At 44.8% G+C, this 20,011-nt stretch overlaps 1 protein-coding gene across 1 annotated transcript in view; it reads left to right on the top strand.

Moving 5' to 3' along the window:
• The first annotated feature begins 3,120 nt into the window (after window positions 1–3,120).
• Window positions 3,121–20,011, top strand: part of LOC142590975 (uncharacterized) — a 30,360-nt gene continuing 13,469 nt past the window's right edge. The window contains exons 1-5 of the mRNA XM_075703344.1: window positions 3,121–3,209; window positions 11,304–11,425; window positions 14,106–14,179; window positions 16,328–16,423; window positions 19,222–19,269. Coding sequence (XP_075559459.1) covers window positions 11,314–11,425; window positions 14,106–14,179; window positions 16,328–16,423; window positions 19,222–19,269 — 330 coding nt within the window. The 5' untranslated portion in view covers window positions 3,121–3,209; window positions 11,304–11,313. The remainder of the gene's footprint in view (window positions 3,210–11,303; window positions 11,426–14,105; window positions 14,180–16,327; window positions 16,424–19,221; window positions 19,270–20,011) is intronic.

Consider the following 20,011-nt stretch of genomic DNA (forward strand, 5'->3'; position numbering starts at 1 on the left):
AATTCCATTAAGACTGGTTCAGTTCATTTCCAAGTTATGCATTTACACCAATACAAGTGACCTTGCCCAAAAGAAAACGTTCGCTAAATTTCGGGGACCTGTTAGGAGAAACTAAACTTGGTCAGATTGGTTGTTATAATCGCTTCGCGCGTTTCACTATAGGGTTGAGACATTCTACGGGTGGAGGATGATCGCAAGCCCGAACCCCACCTCGAGCAATGCGTAATGCGAGCACTAACAAGCGCAAGTCATCGGACGCAGACGAGCTTATCACGGGTATCAGCTAACTATAAGAAGAAAGGTGCGGCCTCGACTCATAAACGGAACTCTCATCTGTTTTGCAGCGAAGCTGTTTACCTCTACCAACCGGCGATTCCTTCGTGGCGGTCCACAGAAAACTGGGCTGTCTAGAAATCGACGATTTAGCGCAAACACACACACACACACACACACACACACACACACACACACACACACACACACACACACACACACACACACACACACACACACGCACGCACGCACGCACGCACGCACGCACGCACGCACGCACGCACGCACGCACGCACGCACGCACGCACACACACACACACACACACACACACACACACACACACACAAACACACACTGCTCAGTGGCTATGGTGTTGGGCTGCTGAGCACGAGGTCGTGGGATCGAATCCCGGCCACGGCGGCCGCATTTCGATGGGGGCGAAATGCGAAAACACCCGTGTGCTTAGATTTAGGTGCACGTTAAAGAACCCCAGGTGGTAAAAATTTCCGGAGTCCTCCACTACGGCGTGCCTCATAATCAGAAAGTGGTTTTGGCACGTAAAACCCCAAGTATTATTATTATTATTATTACACACACACACACACACGCACACACACACACTGCTCAGTGGCTATGGTGTTGGGCTGCTGAGCACGAGGTCGTGGGATCGAATCCCGGCCACGGCGGCCGAATTTCGATGGGGGCGAAATGCGAAAACACCCGTGTGCTTAGATTTAGGTGTACGTTAAAGAACCCCAGGTGGTAAAAATTTCTGGAGTCCTCCACTACGGCGTGCCTCATAATCAGAAAGTGGTTTTGGCACGTAAAACCCCAAGTATTATTATTATTATTATTACACACACACACACACACACACGCACACACACGCACACACACACACACACACACACACACACACACACACACACACACACACACACACACACACACACACACACACACACACACACACACACACACACACACACACACACACACACACACACACACACACACACACGCATGTAGCGCATGCGAACACTGGCAGCATGATTTTATGTCTGTGTCTACACTCTGCGTAAATAGTGCAACACCCGGAGATAGTGCAATGCCGGCCCGACAAGCGGCGGAGGTGCAGTTCACCATTAAGGGGCCCACATACACAGTTTCGCTGGCCATCCTTCTTCACAGAGTGGAAGGACACTGAAATATTTTATCCCAAGACACACTGACCAGGTAAAGTTTGCAGTTTTCAGCGTCAGTGCAGAATATCCGTATTGAGCGTCTGAAAGCAAGGCAGACGTTACTGCCTATATATATATTGTGAGATGGCACGCGCGATATGCTACAACACGAGTCGGAGCGCGCTGTTGCCGGCGAAGGTCGAAAACCGTCGAGTATCGTACCTGTACCAGTGTATGGAGCAACGGCGCGAACAAGTAAGTGCTTGCACTTTTCGGAGGCCCGCTCCGCACAAACACATCCTCTTTTAAACCTCCGGCTCGCATGAAATCTTGTCTTAAAAAGAAAGATCTGATGTGGTTCGCTGGTCAGGCCGGACATAGGTACACACCGCGCAAGGATTTCCGCGGTTTCGTCGCTGAAATCCTGGAGACCGATTAAACTATGAAAGGTCCCCGGCAGCAAGGACCGTGTCGGATTCGGCGAAACAGCTCGATTCGACGCCACTAACGAGAAACGCATGAGCGCAGCACCAAGCGAAAGAGCCGTCGGAAGCCTGGATATCGTAGCCATAGAAATTCTATGGTCGTAGCCATCCTTTGTTTACTTGGACAGTGCTGCCAGCGCAAGTAACAGATTCTCGAGTTAATTGCCAATAATGGCGGTTTATAGCAGAATCACACGGAAAAACTTGATAGCCCAATCACGCGGTCGTCGGAGCCGAAGTTCTAGCGACGCCATCCTTGCAGGTCCTCCAGGATGGCCTGCAATGATAAGTTGAGGCCATGTTAAAGATTGACAGCCGGCGGTTGCCCGCTATGTCCCGTGGACGCCCAAGCCAACACTGACGTCAAGCTGATCAAGCAGAACTGTGCCCCCGGAAACGAAACCAAAACTGGTTTGTAAAAATGTTATAATATTAAATCATTTAGGGGCGCTCTGAGGCTCAGAGAATTCCCCCCCCTCCCCCCCCCCCGGGGTTTCGGGGTAAGGACCTTCATTTAAAGCAAAATATGAGAAGTCTAGAACGTTATATGCTAGTATTACTTTAACTGCATTTGCAGTTTATGCCTTTTTGTGTGCATCTGCGCGCTCGTTTGGCACGTGTAATATAGTCAGACTTTGCGTAAACACTTGCACACACTTGCAACACTGTGTACACTTAAGAGCATAAGCGTCAATTACGGGTGGGCAAGGATACTCTCCCCGCCCCACCCCCACCCCGCCGGGTCGGAAACCTTAGACGTGTTACTTGTTGTTTTTGAATGTTTCAATGAGATTTTGTTGTACAAAGAAAGGAACCATGAGTAAAAAACTTTGAAAGTTTGATCCCAGCTCCCCCCCCTTATCCATGAAAATGGGAGCTTTACGCCTCTGCTTGAGAGAGTTATTCGTTAAATACAAAGCGCTAGTACACAGTAGAGGGCACTGTTGTAGAGTCATTAAGCATAATGTACACTTGGCGGCTAAAGAAGGCTGATTCCCAAAGCGCAAATATACACGTGTACTTCACTTCTGGGACCCTTTCGAACATCTTTTTTTATCGGCTATTAACGACAGGCGGGGCATTAAGCCCGAAACGCAACAGATGCGGCTCTAAAGGCTGCAGTATCCTTTCGAGCGAGCCTGCCGGAAAGTCGTGCAAGAACAGACAAAGCCAGGCTACAGTTTTACGGGCAAATAGGAGAGACAGCGCGTGGAAGGGTAGTTAGCTCGAGTACCCCTCGCTTCATCTCTCCTGGGTTCAGCTGGCGTAAGTTGCGTATTTATGGTCCTAGCTCTACACTGCAGTCGATGTAGCATCCATGGTAGCGTTGCACAGTGTTCAGCGGATGGAAATTCGGGTACAACTCTCAATGCGAAGAACAGTCTTCTAGGTGCACCCTAAAGGAATATTCATACTTAAGCTGCGATCAATTCAATCTTTAGTTCAAGCTATAATTCAACCTGTAATTCAAGCAATTATTTTAAGCTGTAAGTCACGCTTTTGTAATTACCAATCGAATGGGCGCTCCCATACCGCCAGTGGTCCGAGTTCGCCATGGCCACCATGACCAGCAGCTCTCAATGATGTCCCAGATTTTGACAGCGTCTGTTTGGGTCTAGTTAAACGTTTCGCTTTGAAAAAGTAGCACGGACAGGATATTTTTTTTTAGTGTGTCGTTTGTATTGCTTTGCAGGATAGCCGCTGACCCATTATTGCGCTATGGAGCCTCAAATTCACGATTACGTCGCGCGGAGTTTTAACACCGAAAATATGAACGACCACGACAAGGAACCACAAAGTGCAAACTACCAACTGTTTAATCATTATATTCTTATATTTCAATGTAACACTTTAGGGGTGCGCGAATATTCCAGACCAAATTGGAAACGAATCTAAAAGTGCCAGAAGCGACTCGAATCGAATATACATCGAATGTTCAATAGTTTTCGAATAGTTTTCTAATAATGAACAGCCTTTATCGCAGGTAAATTTAGCAAGAGTTAGCAAGTCTCTGTCCTTACTTAGTACATTAATTACGAAGCGTTGTTTATTAAAAGCACAAATAGAGCATTAGGAGCAAACAAATACTTTTTTTTCTTCACATGCACAGGATTCTCCGAAGAGTGCAGATGATCGCTGCATAGCCCGTGAAGTATGGTTACCTAAGTGACGTAGCCCGCCGTACGACGCAAGTTCTCATGTTTTATGTCAATAGTATGCCTGTGGTGGCGGAAATTTACCGTACTCTTGCTCCAAGTTTATGTTTAATTGGGCGCAATTGACTGTTTGAAATATTCGAAATGTTTTCGAAAAATATTCGCGTTTACGATTAGTCCCTATTCAATTCGAAGACCGAATCGAATAGGACACTGTTCGATTCGTTAATAGCAAGTTTCGAATATTCGCACCTCCTAAAATATTTAATTATCTTTTGCATTTCATTTCTATCGCCATGTACAAAAACGCGTTCACTGACAGTAATAAAGTGTTGGTAGTTTGTGCTTCATCCTTATATGTCGTAGAGGTTCATATTTTCAGTGTTGAAACGAACCTTTAGCTTAGGCAATACATGGGAAAGGAAAAATCCGTTTTCTCGGGAACCGCTGCTCCACATTTGATGAAGTTTGTTGCAATTAACAGAAAACGTTCAAATCTAGTGACTGCTAGAAGCGAATTTCTAATTTAGGCCGGCACTTCTTCAAAAAAAAAAAATGTTGAAAAATTGTAAAAGTTTTAGAAAAGAAAGTTATCAAGTTTACAACTCCTTAATTAAGCAATAATAAAAAAAAACGATATCACAATTCTGCAAACCGCATCTAATAGTACATCTAAAGCGGACAAAATTGATGAATTACACATATGGCTCTCAAACACACCTCTAATATGTGGTTAGGACTCTTGTGATACCTTTGTAAACGTTGCAACCAATTCACGTAAGCTTTGAGTTAATATATCAAATTCGTCTGCTTTAACAGATGAAGTTTCCAGAACTGCAATAACTGTTTTTGGTACGGAGTTCGCGTCTGTAAACTTCGGGCTTCAATTTGTTTTTTTAATGTTACAATTTTCGGAAACTTTCGTAAAAATATTCGGGGCCTAAATAAACATTGTGCTTCCTACAGTCACTGGCATTTAAATTCAACTACTTTTATTCAAACCAGTCCATAGGTTTCTTATAAAACCAATACTTCGTTTCACCTGCATTAACTTGTAACGTATAAGAGCAAGCGAGATAACACGCTGCTGTAATATTGAAAAATCCATGTTTTCGTTATCTCAGATGAACATATTGCAGATGTCACTTAACTAACATGGGAAAGTGCTTTGCAAGTGTTTATGTTTGCCCTTCTACATTATGGTTTACGTACCGAGCGAAGAAAGTAACCCAGCGAATTCAGCCTTCATATAGTTCGAGTGAAACAAAGATCATTTGTCCCTATCCTAAGCGTGATACTTAAGCTGCATACGGTTGTTCGACTCTGAAACTTTCATCACTAGGACACATTCACTCTTGCGATTGCTCCAAATGTCCTCACAACAGATAAACACGTCTAACCGACTGCGTCGCTTCATTATCTTTGATGACATTTATTTTCCTAACTGGGTATGTGTCGCATGCTCTTCCATTGTGTCGCTTTGTAGTAAGTTAGCATCAAGCCAGATTTTTTTGCGAGGCACCATTTGGGGCCTTCGTGCACGTTTTGTGAGTGTTTTATATGCGTTTCCTTAGCACATAATAAACGCAGTCTCAAGATCCACGCATGGAGAGCGTATGTTTTCAAACAAAGCCCGCATGATAAAAGAAAACAAATGCAGAGTAAAAAAGAATCACAAGCTGTTCTCTTCGTTGTTTTGTATTAAAGGGACACTAAAGAGGAACATTTTATAGTTCAGATGGTTAAGATGCACTGAGTGTTGCAAAAAAGCAAGCGTACGTCAGCTGTTTACATGGCTCTTCCAGGCAAGCAGCTGGCTGATTTTCGTTCAAATTTCGCATAAATGCATGGCCCACAAGTGAATTCAATTTATTTCGTTGTTTGAGAGCGCCACTTGCTTGTTCAATTCACAATAAAGCCGAAGTATACGCGGGTACACGATCGACCTTGTCAGTGCCGGGAGCCTCCAGTCTCTGCATGTACGTGCAACCGTTTAATTTTTTTTTACTCCTACTGCGTGTTGAGATTTACGACAAGAAAGATGTAGTGTAACTGCCTGACTACCACAGCTACCAATACATTGTAAAATATCTTACGCTCCTAAACGTGAATAAGGATCTAAATATGTCTATAACTTACACTCTTACCCTCAAAAAAAGGTTTCAGGGTGCGAGTTATAGACATATTTACACCCTCATTCACTTTTAAGGCTGTAAATTTTTTTACAGTCTACCAATAGAGGTACTGTTAATCATTAGTGCCTGCAACAGAACTAGAATCACGACAAGAACGACACTGCCTCAATTTTTATGACAACGCCACATTACAAGAAAAATATAGAGAGAAGAAGAACATGCAAAATAGTTGTCCACCTATAAAAACAGGAAATCTCGTGTATATATTGTTTTCTAGTAAGAAAACAAAAACAAGTCGGAACATTTGCCAAGGTTGAAGACTGGGCGTGTTGGTATACCATATTAGAGGTTGGAGCGCTCTGTGGTGTGTGCTTCTCTTCTGTGTGTCTCGTCAAAATGTTGTGCAATCCAACCTCTAATACTGGACATTTGGCCGCCCAAAGGGGGTCAAGTCTGAATCGACTCGCGACATTTATTTATTTAATTTATTTATTTATTACATACTGCCAGCCTGGATGTTAGGCTTTAGGCAGGAGCGGGGTACATAACAATAGAGCATGTAGGAATACAATGAGCATTTGGCCGAGCAAGTACGACATTAGAAGAACCCACATAGGCTATACAAAGCGGAATACAAACAATATGCCACGACGATGTGAAGTATCGTTAGCTATTGCAGAATGCACTCAAGAGAGAAGACACCGTCGAACACTCAACCACATTGGCAGGTAGGTTATTCCATGGTCGAGTTGTTCTCAGAAAATATGAGGCTTTGAACACATTTGTTCTGCACAAGAACTCGCTCACCTTCTTTGAATGGAATGAACGGGTTTCTCGGTGGGTAATTGAATGAAAATATGCATTTTTGTTTATTCCAAGTTGGTTATGGTAAATTGAGTAGAACATTTTTAGTCTTTCCTAGAGTCGTCTTACCTGTAGGGTCTCTAAATTGGCTGTTTGCAAAAGGGCTGTTGGGGATTTTTTCCAACTATAACAATTATATATGAACCTGACGCATTTGCGTTGGACATTTTCAAGTTTGGTAATATTGCACTTTGTGTGTGGATCCCAAACAGCTGCTGCATATTCTAGAATTGATCTAATGAAATTTTTGTACGCCAGCAGTCTAATTTCTGTAGAGGATTTACTAAGAGTTCTTCTTAAATATCCAAGTTGTTTCATTGCCTTATTTACAGTGTACGTTATGTGGTCATTCCATTTCAGATCTTATGTAATTATGACTCCTAAGTATTTGTATTTTGCAACATGAGATAAGGTGTTGTTATCGATGGTGCAGCGGAACTTCAAAGGATTAACTTTGCGTGTCACAGTCATAGCTACTGTTTTTTTTTATAATTAATGCACATTTGCCAAGTTGAGCACCAGGCTTGAATTTTACGTAGATGCATATTTAATAATCCCTGATCGTGGTCGCACAAAATCTCATGGTAAAGTATACAATCATCGGCAAACAGACGTATTTTAACTGACATATTGGCAGCAATATCATTTATAAAAACCAAGAAAAGTAATGGTCCCAGGACGGAGCCCTGAGGAACACCGGACTCTACAGGGGCAGGGTCCGAACTGATTCCATCAATATATACTGTTTGATGCCTGAATGACAAGTATGCCGCTAGCCATGCGAGCAATGTATCATTTTTCAGAATAGGTTTAAGTTTCAAAAGCAGATTTTGGTGGCACACTCTATCAGAATCTTTCTCGAAATCCAGAAATATCATGTCTATTTTATTACCCCTATCTAATGCTGCTGCGAGGTCATGGACAATCTCACAAAGGAATGCGTGACCAATGGAGGGATCGAACCTTCGTCTTAAAACACAACAGCCGAAATGCTCTCCTTTTTTTTTTTTAAATCGCGACTCAAACTGCATGTTCGCTCCCCTGGCGGCCGCGACGAGAACCAAGCCGATCTATGCATGGCCTCCGAGATCCACCACGGCGAAGGATCGCGTGCGGGGGTAAATCTCGGAGGCCATGATCTATGTTTATCCGCAGGTTCTCGCATGGAGCATGTGCTGCAACGTTGCCTCGTAGTCTTCAAGGCGTTGCAACGCGGTCGTGTATAAGCCCGAAAGAAAAAGAACAAAAAAATTATACAGATCCCACGCACTGTGGTAATCGATGTAAGCGAAGCTTTCCGTGTTGGTTGCTTCGATTGGCGATAATTAGCGGTGAGGTTGACGGCGCTAAAACTTAATTTCTTCAACGCTTAGTCTAACACGAGAGCGGTGAGCTTATGTTAAACGTTACCTTGCGTGCGCCACTGCCGTTTGTCTGCGTAGGACACAGAACACACAGGGAGAGGTGTTTGCTTGATGCGTTGTTGTGCGCCGCATTTCAAACCTCTGAGAGGGTTGAGCATTGTCGTTACCTCGCATGGCACATTGCATCGTGGCAGAAGCATTAAACTAGAATTGAATCATGGGGCCGTACGTGCCAAAACCACGATCTATTTAGGAGGCATGCCGTAGTGACGTATTCCGGATTAATTTTGACACCATGGTGTTCTTTAACGTGTCTGTAAACCTAAGTGCAAGAAGAGTTCTTCTTTTTTTTTTATTTCGCCCCCGTCGAAATGCGCTGCCGCGGTCACGATCAAATGTGCGACCTCTAGCAATGCCATTGCCGCAAAGCTAACGCGGTGGGCACAAAAGTGTTGATTTGAAGATCGATCGCTACCGTAGTGCAGCCTAGACCCTGCGGTGCGCTTTAATTAATGTGGCTTTGCTTTGGCCCGCCCTGCGTAATTTGTCCGCTTGGTAGGGAGTGTTAGCCAGCGCCACCACCACATGTTATGACTAATAAAATTGGGCCCCTCGGTTCCCTTTCTGCTCGTATCTCTCTCTCTCTCTCTCTCTCTCTCTCTCTATATATATATATATATATATATATATATATATATATATATATATATATATATATATATATATATATATATATATACACACACACTCGGTTATATACTTCTCATAGAACAAATGGCCACCTAATAGCGCAATTTTGATCAAGGGTTAGAAATGTGGAATCTGCCACAGGGAATTTCGGCAAAATTTTGGACCTTCTAAAAAAAGCTGCGGAAATTCTGAGAATTGCCTACTAAAGCGTAAGCATTGTTTGGCTCGGCCCCCCTTTGTCTTGATATGTTGCTTACTTGCTTTTCCCAGCTTATGAGCGTCTACACATGGCCTTTCCGGTGACAATCAATGCTTTGTTGGACCACCTTAATATTTCAAGTTAGCCCACCTACAGATTTCAACTTGGCCCACCTCGAAGTGTCATTTGGCCCACATTCAAATTTAACATTGCCCAAATATTAAGTTAGCCCACACCCTAAGTTGGCCCACCCCACAATTCGAGTGGACCTACCCATAAATTTCAAGTTGCCGCACTTGTAAATTGCAAATTGAATCAGCCCCAAATTTAAGTTGGCCCACTGTTATGACTGCAGTAGACGACACGCTGTTTGTCACGCGCACGGATAGAATGCGAGAGCCACGCTGCGAAACAGATAGTCGGAAAACAGTTCCACTGGGCGCTGCTGATTTTCCCGTAACGAGCTCCCATCGTCAGAGAAGAAGCGACACAAAGGGAAGAAAGAGTTGCCGCTCCAGGGGAGGCCGAGACGTAGCGAAGGGCTCACGGACGTCTCCTGTAAGGAAGCCGCCCCGAACTGGTGCCTGCCCTATACTGAGAAACAGCGGAGAAGACCACTTGGGAGTAACAGTGAAGCCCCTTAAACTTCGTAAGGTAGCGACACTCTCCTCTTCCGCCTTCACTCCTCCTTGTTTCTCCTCTCTTTCACGCTCCCTCCTCGACCGTGGCGTCGCCTACACTGCTGGAGCGTAGCAACACACGCGCTCCTCGCCACACCGTAGACGGTTCTCGAGCGAAAAATGGCGCTGATGAACGGCGCGAGGGCCCACGTGATGCTATTAGGCCAATAGCGACGCGGAGGCTGCCTCGGCCATAGCGCGCGAGGAGGAGGCGGCATTCTTCACAGCGTGCCACTACTTTACAAAGTTTAAGGGGTTTTAGGGAGTAACAGATCTCCTCTCCCATTCCCACGGTCAGTCTCTCTCTCCGCCTTTGCGCCCGCTGGAACTTCGTGAGGCCGCCGGTCCGATATTCCGTCGGCAACAGTGTTGTTTGTGCTTCTTGATTGCTTGTGACCTGTGTGTGATAGACTACCGCCGGGAGGGAGGGTTGGAACAGGGATATTTTAATGATGGTGCGGAGAGAAAACAAGTAGCCCTGGGCCATGAAAACGAGGCTCATCCAGACGCTCGTTGCTAAACACTTCACCTTTTTTTCTGTTTTCCCTATTCTGTGACGCAAATAAGTTTTGTTCAAGTGCCAGTAAACCGGTTGGTTATCGTTTTGCCAACTTCCGAGCTTCTGACTTCTTCAACCCGAAGCCCCCGCCCTGCAGCCATATGGAGCCGGGTTCGAGACATAACCTAGCGCCACGACACCACCTCCAAATTTCAAGTTGGCCCATCCCCAAATTTCACTTGGCTCACCCCTACTATAAGCTCCCCTATCTGTTTTATAAGGAGCCCTCAGTATCTCAGTGGGTCTCTATGGGTATTTTGTTATATTATTTTGTTCTTGCGTTAAGTTATTCCTTATCGGTTAAAGACTACGATTCATCTAGATTTACATTATCATAACGATTAAATGTCGTAACTTTGCAAGTTATGCATTTTTGTGCAGACACAAGGCATTGCACCTTTCGCGCGACGGGGCCGGGGAGCTCGCCATAGAATGATTACGCATTAAAAGCACCCGGTACACAATTTTTTCCACTTTCCCACTCCTTGTACTAACGCATTATTAAAAAAGAAGATTGTGGTCTAATGATTAGGAAACCAGGAAATGCCAGGAAACCGAGGTTCGATCTATCATCGGACACTTGCTTTCTGTTTCTTCTACTTTACCGAAGAAGCCATAAACGATGCGAGACGGGAACCCACCTACAGCGAACTTGCCCGGTATTCAACCGATAATAATGATTCGCATTCAATTGCGCACGGCTTTCAACGCAGCGCGCCCGACATGGCCAGACCGGTGCTTGCACTCCTGGTTCTGGTCTGCCTGGTGGTGGCGTGCGAGTGCACATTCGAGGGGCAGATGGGGCAGCAACTCCGGACGCCCGAGTGCAGGAAACGTGAGTGGAAACGTAGCGGCACGTTGTAGCGAACGCTTGAGAGCGCTCTGCCGGCGTTACGAAGATCGTAAAAAAAAGAAACACAGCTTTAAAGCTGTACGTATTACGACAATAGAGACATTTAGCGTGTCCGGTATTCCGGCAAGCGTGAGCGGTTAGCCGGTTTAGCGGGGGCGTAAACGTGAGCGGCCAAGTTGGTGGCGCCAGCTGGTGGCGCTAAGCTCAACTACCTAAACACAGAGCCAATTACTATATTCTCCCTAGCTGGGGCGTAAGATTTCGACAGCGGCGTAATTGTGAACACAATTACGCCACTGCCGAAATTTGCACCAGCAGCGAAACAGAATAAAGTAGGTTACTGCAATTTTAGCTCTGTATTTGTCTGGTTGAGCTCTACACCACCAGGCGGCTTCACCGCTGCGGCCGCTCGCGTTTATGCCCCCGACCATCCGGTAATCCGCCCAAACCGCTCCAGTTTGCCGGAATAGCGGACACGCTAAAAGTCTCTAATACCCTGGTAGGGTATAGCGATAACGTGGCTACGTTAAAGGGACACTAAAGCGAAACAATAAATCAGTTTAAACTAATGAAGCATTGTTTGAGAACCCTGCAGGCAGTCGTTCAAAAAAAAAAAAAAGAAAACTTTGTTTATTAGATGAGAAAATGAAGGTCGAAGTATCAGTATTTGAATTTCGCGCCGAAACCCGAGCGCCGCTACGTCAGCGTGACGTCAAGAATTCCAAAGTATGTTTTCGCATTTGGGCCGCGTTGGCTGAATAAAGGTTCCCGAAACTTGCCACGTTTAATACTTGGTTCCTTTAGAACACAACGTAGTCAATCTGTACCGCTATATATAATTAGTAGACCCTAGAAGATGCCATCAAAATCCAAGACGTCACAGTCCCCAGGTGTGGCAGCATAAGTAGGCGTCGCCACCCGTATTTCGTTCTTGCGCTTTTTCTGGCTTACCAAACGTCTTATCGTTGTAAGAGTGGTGTTTTTGGTCTTGTAGAACGGTAATTTGCTGATGCAGAAAAAAATGATTTTTCCCTCTAGTGTCCCTTTAACATCAGTGGAGCCGTTTGATTCTTGCAGAAGTGCTCTTAGTTGGTATTTCACACCAGCTTTGTAACAAAGCGTTGTCAGTTCGCCATGAAAAGAGCACCCTAATACGCCGCAGAAGTATCGGTTGCAGGAGGAGAACAATAGGTCCAGGAAAGGGTAAACGCAGAGCTATGACCACAAGGCTCAGCAGTGTTAGTGTGTACGTGAGTGAGCAAATAAGCGAGTGAGTGAGTGAGCATACGCAAGAGCGTGTTAGTGAGAGAGTAAGTAAATAAATATGTAGGTACACGTGAGGCAAAGACGGTTGAGAACAAGTTAAGGACCGCGCACAGAGCGATGGAACGAAAATTGCTAGGCATAGCGTTAAGAGACAGAAAGAGAGCCGTTTGGATCAAAGAGCAAACGGGTATAGCCGATATTCTAATTGACATTGAGAGAAAAAAATGAAGCTGGACAGGTCACGTACTGCGCCGGTTAGATAACCGTTGGGCCATTAGGGTTACAGAATGGGTACCAAGATAAAGGAAACGCAGTCGAGGACGGCAGAAGACAAGGTGGAGCGATGCGATTAGAAAATTCGCGGGGCGCTAGTTGCGATCGGTTGGCACAGGACAGGGGTAATTAGAGATCGCAGGGAGAGGCCTTCGTGATGCATTGGACACAAACAGGCTGATGATGATGATGACACGTGAGGAGTCATTAATAAATGAGCGAATGAGTGAGGAGGCAAAAAAATATTTGAAGAAAGTTGTTAAATAAATGTTTTGTGAAGCCTGTTCGCTGCAGTAACGCTGTTCGGAGGGATACCTGTAGTTGCACCATCTAAGATTTCGTAATTTAGGCGTTCGATATTTCGAGGCTTGCTCAATTGTCGCTTACGCTGATGGTTTGTTTGCTTGCTTGTTCCTAAATTGTGGTGCTACGGGAGATTGGCCAAGAAGCCGACGGTTAAAGGTTAAAAGTTATAGGGAAGGGGAGAGAGAAAAACTGAAACGTAAAATTAAATCAGGATGAAGTGTAACGTTCATTGTAATTAAAAATAGATTTACGTGGAAGATATAGAAATGCCTTTTTTTTGTAATTATGTATAAACTGCAAATTTCGTATCCTTGTTTTTTAAGTAGTATTAGAATAATTTCGAAGGAACAATCAGGGACTTAATGATTTATCCAAGCATTGATTTCGAGATTTAACATGGTAGCCTTCTTGTGCCAGTCGGAAATGGCGACGCAGATGTTCTTGTCGCTAAAGCCCAATGCAGAAGCCCCGAAGGAGTGGATATTTTGAGTAGTTAAAGAAATATCCAATTTTCCGAATGAACACTCTAGTTTCTTCCTTTGATTTCTAAATCGACAGCATGCTACTAGAAAGTGATCAATGTTTTTCGGGTTCAAGGCAGGTTGGACACAGAGGGGACGGTGTCAGACCAGACCTGTATAGGTAAAAATTTAATGGTGGGATGCGGCATCGTAATTTCGTTATGGAGATTTGTAATTTACGTGTGGGACACCATTTATTGTCCCTTTCATGGGACAATAAATGGCTAAATTCTGACATTGGGACACCGGTTTCGGATTTCATCATCTTCTTTTATTTTTCATTTTGCATGTCACAGTACTCAAAGTATTCAAGAAGTGCGGCGTCACGAAGCATTGGACAAACCAATTGCAGAAGGACTTGGCCGCCGTCGTAAGTGTGCCGTAACCCACCGATGAAGTCAAAGCTTTCGAAGTCACGCGATGAGCGAGTAGCCCTAATAGGGTGCGCGACGTGCTGGGTAACCATCACAGGGCCTCCGGGATCGGGGAGTGTGTACGTCGCGCGTCACCTGATCTCGGAGGCCATGGGTAACGTCGGCCATTGTAATATTCGAACTTTTCACTTCGAGTAAGCAAACGAGACCGAAAAAAAAGGTCTTGAAGCCTAAACTAACATTTTTACTGTCCTATTCACTTGTCCTCTTTGAGGAGGAGTGCGCTGGAGCGCCTTCTTCACCTGTCTGTGAACGTTACTGTGCTGTAATTAACCTTTCAGAATATCCATACTGGGGCCGCACGATCAGGGATGCCATATAAAACTTCTTTTGCGGCCGGCTAAAATGTTACTGTTCTTTTGTTTGTTTTGTTCACTGTCTCGATTTAAATTTTTTGTTCCTTATAAACTTTTATAATTAAAGCACACGAGTTGCATCATCTGCAACCCTTGACAAGTTGTTTATCTTGAATAACAATTGCTTCTCAAAATGTTCTTCCGCGATCTTCCTTCGTTTTCTGGAGAAGATATCTGCAGCGATACTGAAAACTGTTAAACGGTCGCGCTGAAGGAAAGGGCTGCGCTAATCGTGACGTACGAACACATTCAGAAGGACTCAAACGGTGCAGACGTCCGTCTGCATCCTTTTTTGCCTATTTTCTATTTTTTTTTGCTAGTGTAGAAAAACAGCACAGCGTAATCATGGACGAGCTCCAGTTAACTCCTGTCATTGCTTTACTAACGCTTTGCAAACAAGGTTGCCGTTATTCGATGCCGCGATGCTCAGGTCTGGGTCTTCTGCGCTTCGTTGCTGCTGGGGCCAGCAGAAGGCGCTACCGCGATAAGGCCAAAGAAAAAAAAAAGAAAAACTGAAAATTGTTCACAAGTTGATTCCCAGTCATCAACGTCCGAAGTAACAATAACTAAAGGGTCGTCGAAGCGCCGCTCCATTTTGTTGGCCAACATCTGGCGGACCGGCGCCCCTCAGTCGCTAGCCATTCAGAGATTTAAATGATTAACTGTAACGGACGGTCAGCGAACGTTCACGTTCCTTCGAATATTGGCTAAATTTGTGTTGTCACTTACCATAAAGCTGCATATCATTGCGCGCTGATGATACTGCCCGTGTCTTACAATCGCAAAACACAGGTGTATACGAGTGACGTGTACGCGCATATATCGAACTGAAATCATTTGCGCTTAAAGGCCGAAAACTGCACTAAGCGAATAAGAATTGAGCACCAGCTCTTACCGCCCATGAGTAGAACGCGCGCTTCCACGGGCGAGAGAAGGAGAGGGAAATTGATTATAGGAGAAAAGTTCAGCGGTGGTGTACGTACAAGAGAAGTTTGCAAATGTGCGAGCCTGCCTTGTTCGGGATATCGAGGCGCAGCAGCAGAGAGAGAGAGAGGGATATAGGGAAGGCAGGTATGTTGACCAGTCAAGAGTTCGGATGGCTACCCTACGCTGGGGAAGGGAGAATGGGCAGAGACAGAAGTGAGAGAGAGAGAGAGAGAGGACGCCGATTGTAGGAAGGAGGTAACACGGAGGTAACCCACGTACATATTTACATCCATGTGGGCGCACTATTGTTGCAGCCAAATTTAAGAGCTCGAAGCTGCATCGCTTGTTATGGCTTGTTTTGCGAAAAAATGCAGCTGGTTACATGTAATTGGTTGCTGCAAAAAAGTAATTCAATTACAGCGTGCGTTACCGAGTAAACAAATGAATCGTTAAATTACCAGATTTCCAAAAAAACGTAATTGATTACTAGTAAATAATTACTTGTAATTGATTGTGTTTTGTTACGTAGAAGTCTTAATATCGCCAGCCTGTAAAGGGTATCATGGTAAACGACAGCGTTTATCGCGCCATTCAGCGCTCTCTATCCATTGATGACACTGTAACAACGTCACACCTAGCATGGATAGCGTCTGACGGCTACGCGAATATAATTAGTATGGTTCAGGAGCAGCGTGAAGAAAACAAAGGCATCAATTTTTTTCCTTCTTTCTTTTTTTGCGATGGCTAAAATATATATATATTTTTTGTGATGGGCCCTGGCACTTGCGACCTCTCCAACAGATGTCCCAGGTTCCGTTCCACGAAGATCTAAACGGCTGTTTGGCCATGTCCCTCGACATGGGGACCAACCAGTCCTACTGCAAGGATGAACCAAGTGTAAGTATCGATACGTATTTGTTCGCGGCGCAAAAGACACACCAATGATAATGAGAACTCGCCCAGGCAAACTATTGTTGCTCATAAGCAAGTGTATATTCTACTTCGCTGTTGGTGTAAATTTTCGGCAGTGTCATAATCGGGTACAGGCTGCCTTTTTAAAAGTTGTCTTTTTTTGGCAATAACACTCGTGGAACAATAAAATGTGTCTGTAATTAATAATTAAGGCCGTTTGCTCTTTGACCCGCACCGCTCTCATCATGTCTCTTAACGTTACGCCTAACATTTTCCTCTCGAGCTTCCTTGATGAGCTTCAAGTTTCTGTCCCATAGACTGGCACCGGTAGAATGCAATGATTTTACGCTTTTCTTTTCAACCAGAGTAGTAAGCTTCAAGTCAGGATTTCGTAATGCCTGCCGTATGCACTACAGGTAATTTTTATTATGTAAATTTCCTTTTCATGATCAGGATCCCCTGTGAGTACTTGCCCAAGGTAAACGTACTCCTTCACGGACTCTAGATGCTGACTGGCTATCATGAATTGTTGTTCCCTTACCAGGCTCTTGAATATCACCTTTGTCTGCAGCATATTAAACTTCAACAGTACTCATCAAATTTCTCGGTTAAGGCCCTCAATCATTTGTTGCAATTTATCCCCATTGTTACTGAACAGGAAAATGTCATCTGCAAATCTAAGGTTGTTGAAATATACGCCGTTGACCCTCGCTCCTAAGCATTCCTAGTCCCAAATATTTTAGTTGGCATTAAGAGATAAGAGATAGATTAAGAGATAAAGAAATAAAGCTGAGCAGGCCATGTAAAGCGTAAGGCAGATAACCGGTGGACCATTAGAGTTACAGAGTGGGTGTCAAGAGAAGAGAAGCGCTATCGAGGAAGCGCAGGAAATTAGGTGAGGTGATGAAATTGGGAAACTTGCAGGTGCAAGTTGCAGTCAGCTAGGGCAAGACAGGCATATATGGAAATCGCTAGGACAGGCCTTCGTCCTGCAGTGGACATAAATATAGGCGGCTGCTGATGATAATAATAATTAAGGCGTTGTGGTCAGCTGAATCGGCACATGTCGCCTACGGCGTCCGGTAACCAGGTACCACGGAAACGCCACTGCGTATACCGGAATAGTGGACATGCTAGAAGTCTCTAATATATATATATATATATATATATATATATATATATATATATATATATATATATATATATATATATATATAAGAAAAAGGCTAAGACTATACTAGCGGACAACTTTCTATGGGAATGGAGGGAAAGCTAGAGGGGTGGAGCTTCCATACAAATGTTACTGCGCCAAGTAGTCCGGCAGCGTTTCAGAGCGCTTCTTTGTTTCTTTCGAACAGAGACTGAATCAGCGTAGCTTCCACGTGCGATGGTTTCGCATTTGCCATTGTGCGGAAGAAAAACGCAAAAGAAATGGTTCAGATTTAGCAACTAAATGGCGCAATTGATGTTACCATTTAGTTGTCGAAAAATGATGTTCGCATTTTCTCTTTCCCAGCTGAGACAAACACAATGCGCCACTTTAAAGCCCCTTAAACTTCGTAGTGCCACGCTTTGAAGAATGCCGCCTCCTCCTCGCGCGCTCTGACCGAGGCCGACGCCGCGTCGCTATTGGCCTAATAGCATCACGTGGGCCCTCGCGCCGTGCATCAGCGCCATTTTTGCTCGAGAAGCGTCTACGGAGTGGCGAGGAGCGCATGTTGGCGCCGTTGCTACGCTCGAGCAGTGTAGGAGCCGCCACGGCCGAGGAGGAAGCGCGAACGAGAGGAGAAACGAGGAGGGGTGCAGCCGGAGGCGGAGAGTGTCGCTACTTTACGAGGTTTAAGGGGTTTTACGCGACTTTAGTCGGGAGCGCCCCCTGCTTTGTGCGCGCGCTCCCTGTCCGTAGCTTTGCCTCGCTTTCCCTTCACTGAGACAGAAAGTTGTGCACGAGTTTAGGCAGATCACTGCTGCACGCAGTTGTGATCAAATAAGACAAAAACAAAGCTAAGTGCTGGGCAACTTCGTACATTATAAGTACATCGACTTATGTTGTGATCGTGTTTTTTTTTTGTGCTATGTATAATTGTGTTCTGAGCTTTGCAATGTAATTGCTTGTGTTCTGTAGAAGGGTTTTGCAGGAGGGTTGAAATCAGGGCCAGTTGGTACATACTTGAAGGAAAAAACCATTTGGCCATTCAAAATGTTTGACCTTATATATGCGTATATGTACTGAACTACCCATGCACAAAGCATTGTAATTCATGTACGGCATTGTTTTTTATACATCTGATGTTCTTCTGAGCGCCATATTTTGTTACACTATTCGCTCTTTTTTATGCACGTATTTGTTTCCTTTGCTAAATGACAAGGAGTAGCCGGTGCCGCTATAAAGGTGCCGCCAACTTTTCCTATTATTTATTTTAATAAAAAAATACGTGCCCATATATATACACAAATGATCAGTACACGAAAGCGTATGTGTGATGTGTCAGAGACACCCTCTGCTGCGTTCTCGACTGATTTTTCGTTGTTGTTGGTGGAGGCACGCGCTGTCACGGTTTGCATACCGATTCATAAGTGTGCTGCTATGCGTAAACTTTGTTTGTTGCATTGTTTCTTTTTGTTTTCAACTCGTCGAAGTGCTACATTATCTTTTATTCCGACCAACTTTGCTCGGGAGCGGATCACTATAGCGGCAGGCAAAGCAGACGAACTTATCCGGGGGTGTCAAATAATCTCACGAGAGGGCGTCTGACACTCATTCGCTTTGCTTCCTCTCGCAGATGAGGGTTTACCTACAGTGTTCAAGAATGGCACTGGTCAGAAGAGTCGTAAGTGTCCTTTTGGAGAACTTTTTTTTTTTTTGGACGTTGCGTCCGTCTGCGCGCGCGGAGCTGGTGTTAAAGATGCAATAACAAGAAGCACTACATTATTCTAAAGACTGCTTAATTGCCCTTTTGAAAGTGTCTCTGTAATACCTTACGGGGAAAAAAAGTAATGCTCGTTACTAGAGAAATACGAAAGCCCAACCTCTCGTCCTAATTTTTTTTTCAAGCATTGTGGCAGACGCTTGCAGTAACTTCTGTTCGTCTTTTGAAGCCTCTGCGTGTTAAAGGGGTGCTGACACGATATTTTCTAGCCTTAACTATTTTTCTTTAAATGAAGGTCCGGTACTCCTAAAGACGAGAGCAAATACAGCCAAGCGTCACAGTGCCCTAAATAACTTAACGAATTAGCTTTTCTATAGCCAGTCTTGGTAGTGCTTCTACAGTGTCGTCTGTCGTGACACAGTATGCGGTCACGTGGGAGCAGGTCATCGCGGCGTTTCCACACTCAATCCGGCTCCCTTGGTAGTCCGCTACGCCGCTACATCGGTGCTCGCAGTGAACGAAAACATACACCAAAATAGTTTACACCCGCAAAAGCCCCCCCCCCCCCAAAAAAAAAACAAAGAACACGAGATTTTCGTAAATAAACTCACACACCTGCGCGGAACCCGCAACAAAGTCACGGCGTAAGGTGGAGAAGCGGCTACACAGGAGCTCCATTTTCGGCACCACGCACTAGAGGTCC

Source organism: Dermacentor variabilis, chromosome 8 (assembly GCF_050947875.1).
Source record: "Dermacentor variabilis isolate Ectoservices chromosome 8, ASM5094787v1, whole genome shotgun sequence".
Taxonomy (NCBI): Eukaryota; Metazoa; Arthropoda; class Arachnida; order Ixodida; family Ixodidae; genus Dermacentor; species Dermacentor variabilis.